The sequence below is a fragment of the Lepisosteus platostomus genome, chromosome 26, assembly GCF_059453375.1.
Source record: "Lepisosteus platostomus isolate fLepPlt1 chromosome 26, fLepPlt1.hap1, whole genome shotgun sequence".
Lineage (NCBI taxonomy): Eukaryota > Metazoa > Chordata > Actinopteri > Semionotiformes > Lepisosteidae > Lepisosteus > Lepisosteus platostomus.
The window spans coordinates 6359934-6376178 of NC_142636.1; the positions used below are offsets into that span (position 1 = coordinate 6359934).

At 42.8% G+C, this 16245-nt stretch overlaps 1 protein-coding gene across 1 annotated transcript in view; it reads left to right on the plus strand.

The window, feature by feature from the left end:
* The first annotated feature begins 1024 nt into the window (after positions 1-1024).
* mtmr11 (myotubularin related protein 11) overlaps positions 1025-16245 on the plus strand; it is a 60802-nt gene continuing 45581 nt past the window's right edge. Inside the window, exon 1 of the mRNA XM_088621418.1 lies at positions 1025-1517. Coding sequence (XP_088477544.1) covers positions 1461-1517 — 57 coding nt within the window. The 5' untranslated portion in view covers positions 1025-1460. The remainder of the gene's footprint in view (positions 1518-16245) is intronic.

Below are 16245 nucleotides of genomic sequence, written 5' to 3' on the forward strand. Positions count from 1 at the left end.
TGGTCAGGCAGCTAGCAAGATGGGCTCAATGATGCCTTCTCCTGTAGTCTTTCTGATTGTTCTGAAGTGAATCTAGATACAATGGCGAACACCTGGCTAGTGTCAACATGTCCAGCTTCAGAGCAAGGGGATGTCTGCTGAGATGTAGGGGTCCCAGCTTCAGTGATCAAAGCAATTTTAACATTTACCTCGCCTTGCCTTAGTTAATTAAATTCTGGGTAATTTATTAACTGTCAATTAACTGTCCAGGAACAGTGTATAAAACAGGGAGCCAAAAAGGGAGACAAGGAGAGAAAGAGAGGGAGGAGAAAAGGGAAAAAATATTGAAGGAGAGATCTGCTTCTTCACATCCTCTGACTGGAGCGAAGCATCTGAACCTTGTTAAGAGAGCTTGCTATTTTGTAAGTTGGGAACTTTGATTTCCTAAGTAAAGAATCCCTTGGTTTAAAAACAGCCTCTTCTGGTTAGAAAATGCATCTTTGAAATAGGGAAATAGGCTCCCATTCATTTTGTAGAAACCAGGTTTACAGAGAGACTTAACTGCAGGTTGTATTCTGTTTAGCTCGAAAGGCAGCTGATCTCTTCTTTGGGCTTTGATCTGGTTTCTTTGATCTCGTCATTCCAGAAATATTTTAATACATGCATATGTGATTCAAGTGCCAGGCACTTACAAAGTTTATAACAGCGACTTAACGTCCAATACAAACCTGTTATTTTCTCTTATTCTGTGTTTTATATTCTTCAGACTCGCACTCTAAAACCCTAAACTTGTCTTTCAATTTCACGAATTGGTAGGTTAAGAATCTATGTGTATTCGGGGCCAAACGGCTTATGTGTGTGAGAGTGAGCTCTACAATACATACATTCTTTAGAGATAGCTCATAAACTCCAGGAGGAATCGCGTTCAAGAAGTGTAGCGGTTTGCGAGGCAAACGTTTAACCCTGGGGGCAAGGATTTGTAGTTTTCTTAGAAGAAGAAACAGACCTGCTGGCCCTTTAAGACGCGGAGCCAGAATTGTCTGTCTTCTGCTCTGTTAGAAATAGAGTGTCAGTTTCACTATGGCGAGGAGGTAAACACAACCAGAGCAGTCGGAGCTGGAGAAGGTTCATCATATGCCTTATTCTGTGCTTCACAGCACATTGCTTCGCGGCGTGTCGACGAGGGATGGAGTAACCGTTGTTATTCGACAAACTGCGGCTTTTTCCTTATCTAAAAATTCGCCAGCGGGATAACGGGGAAACTGCGAAATGGATGCAGTCTTGCGTGAAAGAGAGAAGGCACGACCGAGGTGTTCAAGTGATGTGTCCGCTCTTGACACGAAGTGACCAACTTGGACGTTCCCGGATAGCATGGAGCGGACTAAAAACACGTCCTGAATTTCCCTTCCTTGAGTGCGAACGGCTGGCAAAGCGGACCGTCTTGATTCCAGGTCTAAAAAGCGCTAGAGAGAAGAGGCATTATGCTAACGGCATCCAAGACCTCATTCAAAATCAAGCAGATCGTTCCGGATTTCAAGGTACCGTCATTATGTGCTTGTGCAGTTTACAGCGAGCATGAGCTAAATGCAGGTCTTCTCGCTTGTCGCTTAAACCCTGTCGATTAATTGCACAAACCCGAGACCCTTCAACTCCTGCTCCATGAGGCATTTTCAGAGGTCTTCTGTGAGGGGCAGGCAGTCTGCCATTAACGGCACTATTGCTCCGAAGTTGAAGTGAGAATGTTATATTTTTGAAAGAGGTCTAAACTATCATGGATATTATTCAATTACCCCCTTCTGTTTTATTTTTAAATCTTGAGGACCTTGATGGCTGTAGGTCTCACTGAAGTGATCTAGCATTCCAGAAAGCGTCTTTGTGCTTTTTAAACAAACGGACCCATTGTATGAGGTGAACAGGCGAATTAAAAACATGATTTACTGTGTAACAGAAGGGCTACTGGCCTTCACACGGGGAAAGCAGATTGCGCTGAATTTAATGTTTTCACGTCTGTGTTGCTGGTTGTTTTTAAATAGATTGGATTCTCTTTAAAAACTTTGAAATTCTCTAGTTATTGTTACTGTATAATCACTGAAACCTCATGATTTGTGCTGCATAGCTATCCGATGCCGTTCAAAAACTGAAGAGCTCAGCGACACCCCCTTGACGAAACCATTTCCACACATTTTCCTACTGTGAGGTGTGTTTTCAGACACCAGATCATTGGAGCTTTTTGGAGAACTGTGGTCTAAATTCTACTTCAAAAACAAGAGTGATTTATTTTTCAGTAGCTTTCTGGCAGAAGTTCCTGAAACTTGAAACTTACTCTAAATGAGTTATTACTTTTAAATGGGGAAAAAGTGATGGTTAGGGAGACAAATATAATAGTGAAAAGGTTATTATTAAGATTATTAAGATGCACTTCCAGACCAACTGTAACTGTGTAAGTTATACTTACAGACCATCAAGTAATTCAGAGTGATATCTGATTTTAGAAATGCCTATGAAGTACTCTTCAATGGATATTCTTGAGGTTTACACCCTCATTACGGTCTCCAGTGTACTTGGCAGTTGGCAACGGTAGCGCCAAGTCGCTTGAGCTGTTGTAAAACACACAAAAAAACTGAATAAATATGAAGCATGGCTATGCTTGGAATGATGAATGATTTGAATGATATCGCCACTGTATGCGCTTTAAATCTGTTGGAATGCATGAGCCTTCCATAATAAGTGATCTGAGCGGTGTGCTTATGAGCTCTCTACACCCTCATTGTCAAATACAATATTTTCCCCATATATGTAGTTTTGTCTACCCAAGATTAGAACCAGCATTGCTAATGGAGATAATTATCTGCAATTCAAGTAAAAAAGTATTCAATGCCATCAATCTACCTCACTTAACAAGGTTTGTGGTTGCCTTCAGTGAGGTCCTCGGATAAACTAAGATGCTGTGTCATTTATAGAACAAACAAAGGTGGCAAAACATCATTTATTTGTTTGCTTATCTATGGTGATTCCAAAACAGTGACTCAAAAGTTACACATTAAGCGGGTTTACGTGTTATGACTGCCACAGGGTTAGAAGTTGTATGATGGGAGTCCTCCCGTACAGGGGACAAATCGCTCGCACAATCTAGCGATACACTGGGCGAGTGACACATTATTTATTCTGGGTATGATTAACATCTCAGAAGTTGTTTCTGCGCACCGCATGACAAAATGAGACATGCATGCATAAATACGCTGCAGTGGGCTGTATCGCCACTTCACTACATATTTTTAAATTCTCTCATCGGAGCTTGAATTCAAGTGCAATGTCTACGCCTCCACTCGACCTCTTTAAAAGCGGTTCGTGTGGCCGGTGAATCGAGCTTTCAGATCCCGACCGAGCAAAACAGACTCACACAGCTGGAGCGCTGGAGGTTAAACGCTCATACGACACATTACTTCCTATAATGAAAGTATTCCATTTCCTCTGGGACAGACCAAAATGACAAATCTATTTTCCACAGTACGCAATAAAAAGGCCAGCTTTTTATTTTTATTCAGATGATTTTGTTGAATTCCGAGAGTTAACCTACGCTTCTGGTTGCTCACAGCCTACTGGCGGTAGTGGGAAATGCCTGTGCAGAATATTTCTCTCCAGATTTCTACAAAAACGTCACAGTTGTACTCCCATGGAAATACGTCAACCAAGCTGGATACATGTTTTCTTGGGTTTTTTTTCCATTATGCTGCTAAAATGACAGGATCCGATCTCCCAGAGTGTAATGTTCGGGCACGGACGGCCGGCTGGATGTGTGTACAACATCGTGGGGTAACCGTGGCAACCGCCCGAAATACAAGGGGGCAATGCATCCGAAAGATCCAGAACTGCAAAGTAATTTTAGGAATTGACTCATCGGAGTAAAAATAAAAATCGTACTCATTCGAAAATTCATTTCCCTTTCTTTAACTATTCCTTGGGGTAGCGCTAGTAATAATTTCTCATGTATTTTCTGTTTGAAAATGAGAACACAGCACGCGAATAACTACCAGTTCCGATCTTGGCTGGTATGTTCCGTTCTGGGCTAGGTTTGTGAAGGAAATTTCTTCACTTTGATGATTCAAATGTATGTATAAATATGTGTAAATGACAACATCATTAAAGGTAAAAATATTTGCCTTTAGTTTTCTATCTTACAGTTTTGCTCTGTCGTCAGAATTAACCAATTTCGGTATTGATGTTTTGGGCTTTTTGGTTCAAAGCACATTTGAAGACTTGCTACAACTAAATAAGATAAGATGAGATCATTTTATTGGCCATATACAGTTTCTTGCATTAGGAATTTCTGTTTTCGCATACCCCAGTTTGCTCTCCATTAAACACACAGACAGGGAGAGAGGCTTGGGGTCAGAGCGCAGGGTCAGACATTTATACAGCACCCCTGGAGCAGCTGGGGTTCAGGGTCTTGCTCAGGAGCCCAGTGGAGTAGGATTCCTCTGCCAGCTGCAGGATTTGAACCAGCAACCTTCCAGCCACAGGCGCAGATCCTGATCCTGATCCTGATCCTTAATTTACATTAATTCTCTTTATCAACACTGTCTGCTATGCAGTTATTGCTTTTATATTTTGTTTGTGCATCACTTGCATTGTACTCCTATATTGTACTAATTTCCTGTATTGGAAATCACCCTGGACATTCCAGTTCCAAGGGCTTTATTGGCATGCCTGTGTAGTGTACTCTCACGAGGCACCAGTTCTGTAGGGTTTGGGCATTTACTGGGATAATTATTAATTGTAGCAGTAAATCACTAAATTGATTCTTTTAATGGCCTTAGAATCCAACCATGCGATATAACTCAAACAACGCACACACACAGGTACTAATACACGAGGATACATTTATTAATACATAGAATATGCATGTCAACCTAACAGATCTTATCGAGAGGGTTATCAGAATACAAAAGGTATATATTTAATCAGTTACGAAGAGTTACATATATCAAAAGAACATACGTTCAGTATATCATTCATTTAGACCGTTTCGTAAATTAACTTGGTTATAACTTCTACATTGGATACTCAAAACAAGTACATAACTCTTAGGAATTAAATTGATATCAACTGGTTGGGATAACAATTGAATTCTCGAGCTGTAATGCAGTGAAGTTGAATACTCATCCAATCTCTGGGGATTCAGATCTCCTGCGGGCTCTCTGGCTCCGTGCCAGGCTGTGCTGTGCGGTTTGCGACGGTGCGCTGCTGATGCTCACTGACCGGCTAGTTAGTGTTGGCTTTAACTAGCGAAGTTTGTGCACAGGAGAAAAGATGACTGTGGGTCCCAGCAGGTCAGGAAGAGGACCGGTTCGTTCCTGATGAAGCACTAGTTCTGAATAGTGATTCAGCTGTCCACAGTTCTGACCTGTTCACGAGGCTTGCTGCTGATGCTAACCTCGGGTGGATCCTCTGGTTACTCTCTGGCAACCTCCGCTCTAGACTCTTAGAACAAAGGAAAGTTCTGGCACTCGGACATACTGGCCGTTCCGTGGTTGTCCGGGCGGAGTCTCAGGATAGTCAGGAGGCACGCTGCGAGAATGTCCTGCCCTTGGGAGCCTTTCTGCTCCTGGGCCGTCCTGCCCTGGAATTGTCTCGCACCCTTGGAATTCTCCTTAGAATTCTCCTACTGGAAAAGTCCTTCGAATTCTCCTGGAGCTCTGTGTTGCCTGTTTTTACCTGGAGGAACTTCAGCTCGTTCATTTGCTGAAAGTTTCATGGGCATCAGAGTCCCATGTGTGTTACTCGGCCCTACCAGTCCCTGATTGGTTGATCAAGGTGAGATATGAGTCACTTACTCCTGACACCTAGGAATGCAGTCCAGATGTCCATCTGGCACTCCCTAGACAGATAGGCGCCAATGGATGACCATTGATCATGATAGCCAGGCTTAGCTAAGTGCATCCCCATTTGGGAGCTGTCCCTTATCAAAAGAAAACATCTTTAAATCAGCCTGCATGAATTCTTCTCCGTTGCTGCACCTCAGAGATGAAGAGAGAGATGGGGCCTCATTTGGGAAAGCACAGCAACACTTAATTCTGTCTTATTAACAAGCATTGCCGCTACACCTGCATGTGTGTCCGGTAAGCACATGAATGTATGTTGACTAATGGGAAGCAGTGGGCTGAGAGGGTCCTGCCCTGGTACCATCTCCTGTTGACGTGGGCAGAGAGCAGATGGTGTTGAGGTGCCCACTCTGAGCCTCAAGTCTTGACTTGGCCAGTGCTGCAGCTCTGTGATGGGACTGGAGGTCCTTCTGTGCCAGCGTCAGAAAACCTGCATCTTTTTACACAGTGATCCCTCTGTGCAGAAGATGAATTAGAAGCAATATTTCACAAGGTAAAGTAATTAACAACAGTGTGCTCAAAACCAAATAACATGACGTGCTGGTTTAAGCTAGTGGGCTACAAGGTGGCGTCCACTATCGAAAGTGGTGGGACTACATTAGCGAATTCACTCGTTTTAAAATACACTTAAGAATACATATAAAACTTATTTGTAAACACGAAACTGCAAGTAAGAGCCAATAAAAAAAATAACTCTTCGGGTTTGTGTACACTTTACTTCTTAAGGCTTACAGACCACTATAATTAACGAATTTCAACTAATTACATTAAAGATCAATTAGTTACTTATCACTGCTTGAAGAGAAGTTTAGAGACTTATTCCTAAGGGACCAATGATCTATGGGCAAAAATTACAAGAACTGAAACACCTGAAAAGAGGGGAAAGGACATTTTGCAGATCTGAAATATTGACTTTTCACTTGGTAGCACATAACAGCAACAGTGTAAACATTATCATGGGAACTCTTGTTTCTGTGCTGTCAGTGAATTTATTTTGTTACTGAGCTTTAAGAACCGGTCCGGGAAATTGGGATTGCAGCTCTCCTTTAAGCATGAGGCTCCCTGTGGTCCTTAATAATCAGAAATGTATTCATGTACCATAGACAATGTCAGGACTATCCAGGATTCTTTGCACTGGACAGTTTTCAGTCTACAATGACATGAAATGCATCTTAATTTAGCATCTGCATGAACGTATGAAGATGGAGTTTTATTTATGCAAGGACCTTGATGTGCTGAAGTCTGATTGCAGCCCTATCCGAAGCTGAATTGTGGAGTCATTCTGGAGTTGCAGAAGGTTTATTAGACTGCTGCCTGTGCAATCTGCTGTGGTGTGCACAGCAGATTGCACAGGGGTGAAGACCTTTTACCAGGAGGTTCTTGGTTCAAAAATCCCCACCTGCCACCAACCCTTTGGCCTGCACCCTTAGAAAATAAGTGTTCTGAGAAACTGAAGCCATGCACAGCATGTGTAGACTTTGTGCTGCCCCTGTCACAAGTGACCCAGCTGTAGAAGTCAGGGATGCATCGTTCACCTTTAGGGTTTAAGGTGGATTGACTATAAATGCTAAAACATTAACTAATGTCGTAAAGGTTTAACTTTGTCAAAAGAAAATGCTGCTGTTGGTCATAGATTAGAAAAGAGGGAGTCTATTCAAGTCGGCAAGCTGCTGCATTTAGAGACGTGGGCATTTTATGATCTAGCATTTAGAAGACTGATTCCTCCAGCTAAAAGCTTTAATGAGAAGCCATTTTAGGCCGCATTGGGCTATATTGTACATTACTGGAAAAATTGAGAAAACATTACTTGTCTGTCATGTACTTTTATTTTGCTTTCAAAATGTAAGCCACTGTGTGGTGATGCTGTGGTTTCTGGGAAAGCGCTTGTTGCTCATTGTGGTTGTAGGCAGTCTGGCTGTGTGACATTACACTATCACCAGGCCCAGGAAAGTCGGAGAGTCACAGTGTGGCAATGAGCGACTTCCTTTATATTTAGATGATTCTTGCAGATTAAACTGTGGATTGCCTTGGAACATTACACACCCCTTCCTTAGAGACTCAGGAACAAAGCTAAATAGCTTATTTCCTTGAGTCCAAATGCCTTTAAATGTTGTTGTGTCGAAACATGTAAAGATTTTCATGTTTTTGTACACAGATCATAATCAGCTTCTCTCTCTTGACTGTAACCCTGCAACACTGTGCAGCGTATAGTGATATTTTGACCCTTGTGTGACTAGGTTTGATATAATCGTGAAAATGTTAAATGGGCAAAGGGTGAAATGTGTGTGACACCTTACAACTGTAAATGCCATTAAGAGACATAGCACAGCTGGAGAGGTCATCCATTACGGTATAATCATAAGATGAGTATGTCATTTTATTACAGAAGAAAACTCCCACTTTAACCAGAAGTCTTAAAGAAGTCTGTTTTTTTAAAAAGCTCAGTTAGCCAGAATAATCAGCTGCTCTGTTATGAGTGACTGATCTCAGAATAACTTCCACAGAATAGGATTCTAGAAGTGAAAATCATGAAAAATATATATTTGATTGCTGCTGAAGAGGCTTTTTGTGTCATCACAAGTTAGACAAAAGTGAGTGTTAACTGTGAGTTAACACACACCAGTTTCTGGGGCACGCAACTGATACATCAAAGGGAAACTGATGTCCTGATGTCCATTCAAATGTAAATTAGAAGACTTCCCTGCAATGAATTTAACATTCATTGGTTACTCTTCTGTAGTTTCCTGTAGCGGCATGTAAAAATCTATTTTTCAAAATACAAGTATTTTTCTTCCTTGTCCAGTGGCTTGTCCTTCAGATAGCAGCACTGCCTTCAGCTGAGGTAGGGATTAGGGATAAAGGTGTGTAGGATCCATCATTTTTCAGTAGGGATTTTTCAGGATCTAGGGATCATTCTGTCCACACAAGGTGACAGAAGTCTATCTCATGCTCCTCAAACTTAACCACACATTGCCCACCACCCAGTCTGTTCATTTGACCTGGGGTTGCTAATATTTTGGCCGTAGAGTGACATCCATCGCTCCCTGATTTTGCAATCCCAAATAAATGAGCAGCTCAGCTCTACGGAGGACAAGGCCAGCTTTCCTTTGGAAAGACGCGCGTGCCTGAGCCGTCAGCTGTTCGTCACACTCTGCATCTGGCAGTGTCCCTCCACTCAAGAGGCTGGTGTCAAGAGAGGCAGTGGCAGTGCTGTCTCTTGGATAACTGCCCAGGCCCAGGAGCAGCTGCTGCTGCCCGTGGTGGCTCTGTGGCTAAGGATCTGTGCCTGGGGCTGGAAGGTTGCTGGTTCAAATCCTGTAGCTGGCAGAGGAATCCTACTCCGTTGGGCCCCTGAGCAAGGCCCTTAACCCCCGCTGCTCCAGGGGTCCTGTACAATGGCTGACCCTGCGCTCTGACCCCCAGCTTCTCTCCCTGTCTGTGTGTCTCCTGGAGAGCAAGCTGGGGTCTGTGAAAAGATGAATTCCTAATGCAAGAAATTGTATAGGGCTGATAAAGCAACATTATTATTATTATTATTATTATTATTACATTATGTCACAATATCCTGCCTTGAGCACGCCCGTCCAACCTTAGCAGAGCTCTGAGGACATACAGTAGCCAGGGCTGGAACCAATGACCTTCTGTCCTTGGGGCTCAGCCTGTGCTCTGAGTAAGTACCCTTAAGTTCAAGTTCAAGTTCAAGTTCAAGTTTATTGTCATTACACTCATATACATGATATATGGTATAACGAAATGCTATTTAGCTAGCTCTTGGACATAAGTAGTACAAAGAGAAAAAACAACAACAACAACAACAACAATACAATTGTGTAGCAAAAGAAAGACAGAGACAACAGGCAGTGTGCAAAAAACAACAACAGGCAATGTGCAAAACAACAAAAAGGTAACAGGTTATGTGCAAAAATATGCATCAACAGAATAAAATAAAGGGATAGAAATTATGGGGAGTGAGCCTTTGATATGAACTAGCAGAGCTTGCGTTTGGAATATTTTTGCCATTTCTTTGATAGAAGGTGAGCACATGTCATTACAGAGCAAAATTAACTGTGGTTGAAAAGCTGATCAACACATTTGTATTCTCTCGAATTGACTACTGTAATGCTCTACTCGCAGGGGTATCAAAATCTTCTCTGAGCAAACTGCAGTATGTCCAAAATTCAGCAGCCAGAATCCTGACCAGGTCTAGTGCAAGTGTTCACATTACTTCTGTCCTGGAGTCCTTGCACTGGCTTCCGGTCAAATTCCGTGTAGACTTTAAAATCCTCATGCTCACCTATAAGGCTCTTCATGGCTTGGCACCTCAGTACCTGTCTGAACTAATATAACTCTACTTCCCACCTCGCAACCTCTGCTCTTCAAATTCTGCCCTCCTTACTGTCCCCCAAGCCCGTCTACATTGTATGGGCGACAGGGCCTTCTCCTGTTATGTCCCCAAGCTCTGGAACTCTTTGCCCAAGGATATCAGAGAATCACCTTCTCTAAACTCCTTCAAATCCAGACTCAAAACCCTCTTCTTCAGAAAAGCCTTTACTGAACTGGTTCCATTCTTCACCCCTTTTGCTCTTCTTAGTACCACCATCCCCGGTCTCCTCTGTATATTGTAATTGTGTCTTATCTTGTGTAGTCTTCTTATTTATTGTTATTGTCATCCTGTAAAGCCCTTTGAGAAGCCACCTTTAAAGGCGCTATATAAAATAAAGTTTATTATTATTATTATTATTATTATTATTATTATTATTATAAAATGAGTTACAGCACTTCAGAACTGTCTCGTAAGAACAAAGCACCCAACTGTTGGTCCAGCTGCTTATGTAAAGAAGCTGAACTGTATTTCCTTGTGCTGTGATAAACTTTCATCTATTACAGACTCTTGGCGATGAACGTGGTCTTTCTTTCAATTTTAGCGATCATTTTAGGGAGGCGAACTAGAGGTTCTGTGTTCCTCTTCTGTGAGTGAAACCCATACAGCCGCTTTTAGGTCACCTCCAGATGTGTGTTTTTTTTCAGAAATCAAAGCCTTTTTTAGCTCGTCTTGATGGAAACTTCATTCTCATCATTGTTTGAAACAGCTTTTGAACTGCTGACCTGAAAGTGTTCTCTTCTTGGGCAGAGAGATTCTGCCTACTCAGCTTCTCCCCGAGGAGAGCTCCGCCGTCAGGCTTCTCCTCTGCTTCGGGTTCGGCTGATCCGGGCTCCTGCTCGTTGCCAAGCGAGATGGCGCCCAGCTATGAAGCAGTCAAGCGGTAAAGAGGTGCTGCGCAGGACAAACAGCAGCCGACCTTTGAAACTGCTGGACTTGTTTGCACAGCTCCAGCTCCGCTCTGTACCTAAGAGGAAAGTGCACCAGTCCTGTCTAAATATTTACAGACTTTCAAGCCTCAAGGGAACGCAAATGCAGACAGAAAGGCTTTGTTGTAAAGGTCCAAGAAAGAAATCAGGAAGATACATCAGAAGGTCAGGACCTGGGAAGTACAGTAGATAGCCAAGCATGAGGGCGTAGTGTCATCTTCAGCTGATTTTCTTTCCCAAAGCTCCTGTCGCTCTGCAGATGTCACAGCCCAGGTGAAATCAAGCCCCCTTTTTAAAATGGATGTGACCCTCATCCGGCCCAGATTTCCATGATCTTCTGGTATTGGCCTGTTTGTAATTTACTCACTTGATGTACCTATGATTGCCATTTAGCCAGACTAGTTTAAATCTGGACTTGATTTTCGGCTGACCCAATGATCTTTTGTCAGCGGTCTTTGTGGAAGAAGTACCATAGCATAAGATGAGACTGCTCTGTTTATATCATTCTCTAGAGCTCCAAGTAACTGTCAAGTCTCCCAAGACGGGAGGCTGGTGATTTGATGTAGAGGAGTCTTCTGCCGCTTGTGTGAGCTGTAAAAAGAAGTGCCCGAGAGGCAGCAGACTGCATGCTGGGTCCTGCCACACATCTGCCAACACAGCTGGTGACGGCTCCATGTTTGAGCGATGATTCTGCACCCACGGGTGGTTACCTGTACAGGAAAGGATAAGAGTGATGTGACAACTAGAATATTGTAATATGGATGGCTGAGAATTGACAAGGTAGTAAGGTAGCCAGATTTCCCATTGGCCCTTACTAATCATGGCCTGCTAATAATCCCCATCTCTGAACTGGCTTCATCACTCTGCTCTCCTCCCCACTGAGCTGGTGTGTGGAGAGCGTTCTGGTGCACTATGGCTGCCGTCGCATCATCCAGGTGGGGCTGCACACTGGTGGTGGTGATGGAGGGGATCCCCATTACCTGTAAAGCTCTTTGAGTGGAGTGTCCAGAAAAGCTCTTTATAAGTGTAAGCAATTATTATAATTATTATTATAATTATTAGTAGGGAGTAGGAAGGTTCAATGGTGAAGGCTATGTTTTGGCTTATATGCTCGTGTCAGTAACTTACAACCCAAACTTTCCTCTCTCTTCTCAAAACTTTGGGACATTATTCCACTTCCATTCCATTTAATTCCGGCTTTATTGTAACCTGGGGGAAATGTGCTTTACGGCAGGGTCCCACACAAAAGTATGACAGAAACAGACCAACATCGCCAGCGAGGAATTCAGTATGAGAGTAATGCAGCAGATAGCAGAGTTATCTCCAGGACTAGGGGGTCTATCACAGGAAATGGGGTGACTGCGACCATCACTGTGTAAAACAGAGCCGTGACCACCCCCTCTTCAGGGGAGAGACAGTATCTGCCGCCGTGCCCTCAGCCTCACAGTGCACAGCTCAGCGCTCAGTGGTCTGGGCCAAGGGGGGAGAGGAATGACCAATGGAAAACTGAGTGAGTCTTGGCTACTGCTTTCAGAAAAAAACTGGCTCTTGGAGAACTGAAGTTTCTTTCCCTTTCTTAATACCTTAGCTGCGAGTGTTGCTTTTTCTGTGTGTCCGTTTCTTAATTTTTTTTCCACATGGCATCCCTCCTCTCTCCTCTGTTTTGCTTCTCTCCTCTCTGTTCCTTTTTTCTCCCTGTTTCTGTTTTTTTGTCTGCCCTCTCCCCCGCACTTGCTGTCTGTGCTGAGAATTTCCGAGTGAGCCGTTAAGCACGAAGCAGAGAAACCACTTTCAAACCCCGGAGCTGGAGGGACTCCTTTTCCCTCAGGGTGGTGGGAGTGTGGAACAAGCGGTCCGTCCGTGTCGTTGAATCCGCTGCGCTGGTTTCCTTCAGGAAACAGCTGCATGACATTGTGAAAGGTGTTGCCACTATCGGCTCAATACCACGTGGGCTGGATGGCCTTATGGCTTCCTATTGTTTTGAACCTTGTTTTGGTCTGATCTTCAGAGGGTAAGTTCTCATTGGGCTCAGGAATCTTAAGTTCCTCCAGTCATCACGCTGTCTTGTGGAGATTAGAATAACATTGGTCATACTGTGCGTATTTGAAAGTGTGAAGTGAAGACACTTGGGGTATCTTTTGTTAATAATAATAATTGCTTATACTTATATAGTGCTTTTCTGGACACTCCACTCAAAGAGCTTTACAGGTAATGGGGATCCCCTCCACCTCCACCAGTGTGCAGCCCCACCTGGATGATGCGACGGCAGCCATAGTGCACCAGAACGCTCCCCACACACCAGCTCTCAGTGGGGAGGAGAGCAGAGTGATGAAGCCAGTTCAGAGATGGGGATTAGTGTTGTTTTGACAGACAGAAGCAGATCAGTCTTCATTTAATTTTTGACCTGCGCTTTAAATGCGTGCCTATTCAATCTGTATAGATTGAAAATCTGCCCTAGCCAAGGCCACATTAGCAACATAAAAACATTAGAAAGGCTACAAGCAGTCGGCCACAGAGTATTTCACCAATTTCTACAGGAGTTAATAATATCATAACATTTGACCACTGGACACAGACGAGAGGAAAACAAGAATTCTGGGAATTCCCAGACCCATGGTTATCTGTGTGAAATAGCCGAGCTTTCCTGGGTCTGTTGTCTTGGTTATCCGAGTGATCAAGTTGACGATTCCTAGGTCTGTCATTTCAGGTTCTGATTTATCACAACCTGATCTTAATGTGCATTCTGGGCTAAGGAACATTGATGTCGACAAATTAGTCATTAGCATACATACGAGATTTGCACCCATTGTGGCTAACATCTCTTGGAAATGCATGTCTTAAATATCACAGAAACATTTCTTACGGCTTGAGAAAAACCTTTGTCCTCTTTTGTCTTTTGCAAAAAAAATACAGCAACAGAACACTAACTTTTAATCTGCCAATTTTTAAAATGTGTTTATGTAGAATGTGACCTCTTAGCAATTTAAAATGTCTTTCTGAAATGAAAGAGTTTTGAGCAGACCTGAGTGCTCAATAACAACTGTAGGCTCTTAGACTAAAAAGGCACATCTCCCAAATAAATTAAATGATTTGAGAATGCTTTTACAATCAATCCACATAGCACTGTAAATGGACGAGCTCTGCATCCTCTGATTGGTCCACAAAAATTGGCACGTTACAGGTGATGTGACTCGGCTGGTATAACAATTTAAATTTAAAAGTTGAACATTTCCTTAATATTTCTTCCCAGCAAAAGTGTAAATGTCAAGAAATACAAAGCCAGCTCATAATGTTTGTATGAAAGCTGACAAGTGACAGAGCAAAATGGATCTAAACTAAGCGCTGCTAAAGAATTGAACAACCTGGCAATCATGATACTGCAGAATCTTGTTCCTCATTTTCCAGTCTTCCATTTAGAAAGTCACACCGACTGGGAGGATGAGGGCTGGAAAATCTTACCTTTTCAGAGACGTAACAGAGACTGTTACTGTTACAGAGACTGTACCTGGAGCGAGGTACTTTAACCCAGTGGCTCCAGTCCACCCAGTAGTATAAATAGGAACCAGCACTGCTGCTCCTGTGATGGACTGGCATCCTGTACAGGGGGAGGCCTGTGCTCTCTGATGAAGAAACCAGTATGATGCTACTGTATGTGTGTGGCTCAAATAGAAGTACCTTCATAAATCAATTTTCAATTAGTTTTCTGCATTTCTAAAATTATTCATGAATACTGATTTGCTGTATTGATCTTGTGCTTTTTAACGGTTGCTTTGAGGTTTAGATCTGCGTACAGTGCACTGAGATACATTGGGCATAAGATTAAACTTTCTAAAATAGATGGATGGCGATCCCGAGTCAGGATGACTTAATCTATGGGAAAATAATATTTGTTCAAGAATCGTACCGTCTGCGCAAAATGGAAGAGTGTCTATCCCTTCGGGCAGAAAGAAATATGAGGAGGCCACAGAGTTATGATGTTGAAATTGGGAAAGCAGATGCAAAATGCAGGCTTGCCAGTAATCTGTCCATCATCGTTCGTGTCTCTGGCCAGTGCAGACGCCACTGTTCCTGATGCGTTGGAGTCTGTAAGGGCGCAGTGTGTGCCAGGCTCATGTCTACAGATGAGACATCCGTTTTCTCGAGGAGAAATCCTCCCACAGATTGTCTGAGTCGCCCAGGGCCCGGTCTTCGATGATCAAACGGAAGTGTGTCGTCTGGAAAAGAACTTTGGATGCTCTCTTCTCTGACTATTTCCTCAACCCCTTCCTCCCACAATTCAAATCAAAGCCGAGCGTGCTAAAAGCAATAACATTTACAGTCCTCCAGTTCACTCCTGCCATTTATTTTATTTGCATTTGAATATTTTATTTGTAGGTTTTTAAAATACACATTTGGATCTAATTAAGTTTTTTTTTCTAGACCTGCTTTCTGTACTAAGTGGGAGATGTATTATAACATCTGTATGTAATGTTCTGATTACTTGAGTACTGTACTACCTGGGCCCATATCATGCCTCCACAAGTAGACACAGACACCTTTTTCAAACCACAGGGGGCTGTTTGCCTCACATCACTCGTCCGTCCTCTCTGATGCGCATTCTGTTGGTCCATCCCACTTAAAGCAGGGAATTACCTAGACTGGAGTTTCCATAAACTTCTCCGAGTCAAAACTATTCATTGTTTTTAATCCGTCCATGTGAGCCAACCATTTTGAGCACTGGTATTTTTCTGGTGTTCCAGTTTTACAAACTATAGAAAGCGAAATGTGTAGAGATCACACAAAGCTTCTGACCTATTCACTCAGTAGTAATGGTTATTATTGGTAGTTCACTCAGTAGTAATAACAATAATAATAATAATAATAATAATAATAATAATAATAATAATAACTATAATAATTGCTTACACTTATATAGCGCTTTTCTGGACACTCCACTCAAAGCGCTTTACAGGTAATGGGGATCCCCTCCACCACCACCAATGTGCAGGGTTATTATTGGTTATTATGGTAATGGTTATTATTTGTAGTTCGCCCTGTAGTAATGGTTATTATTGGTGGTTCACTCAGTAGTAAT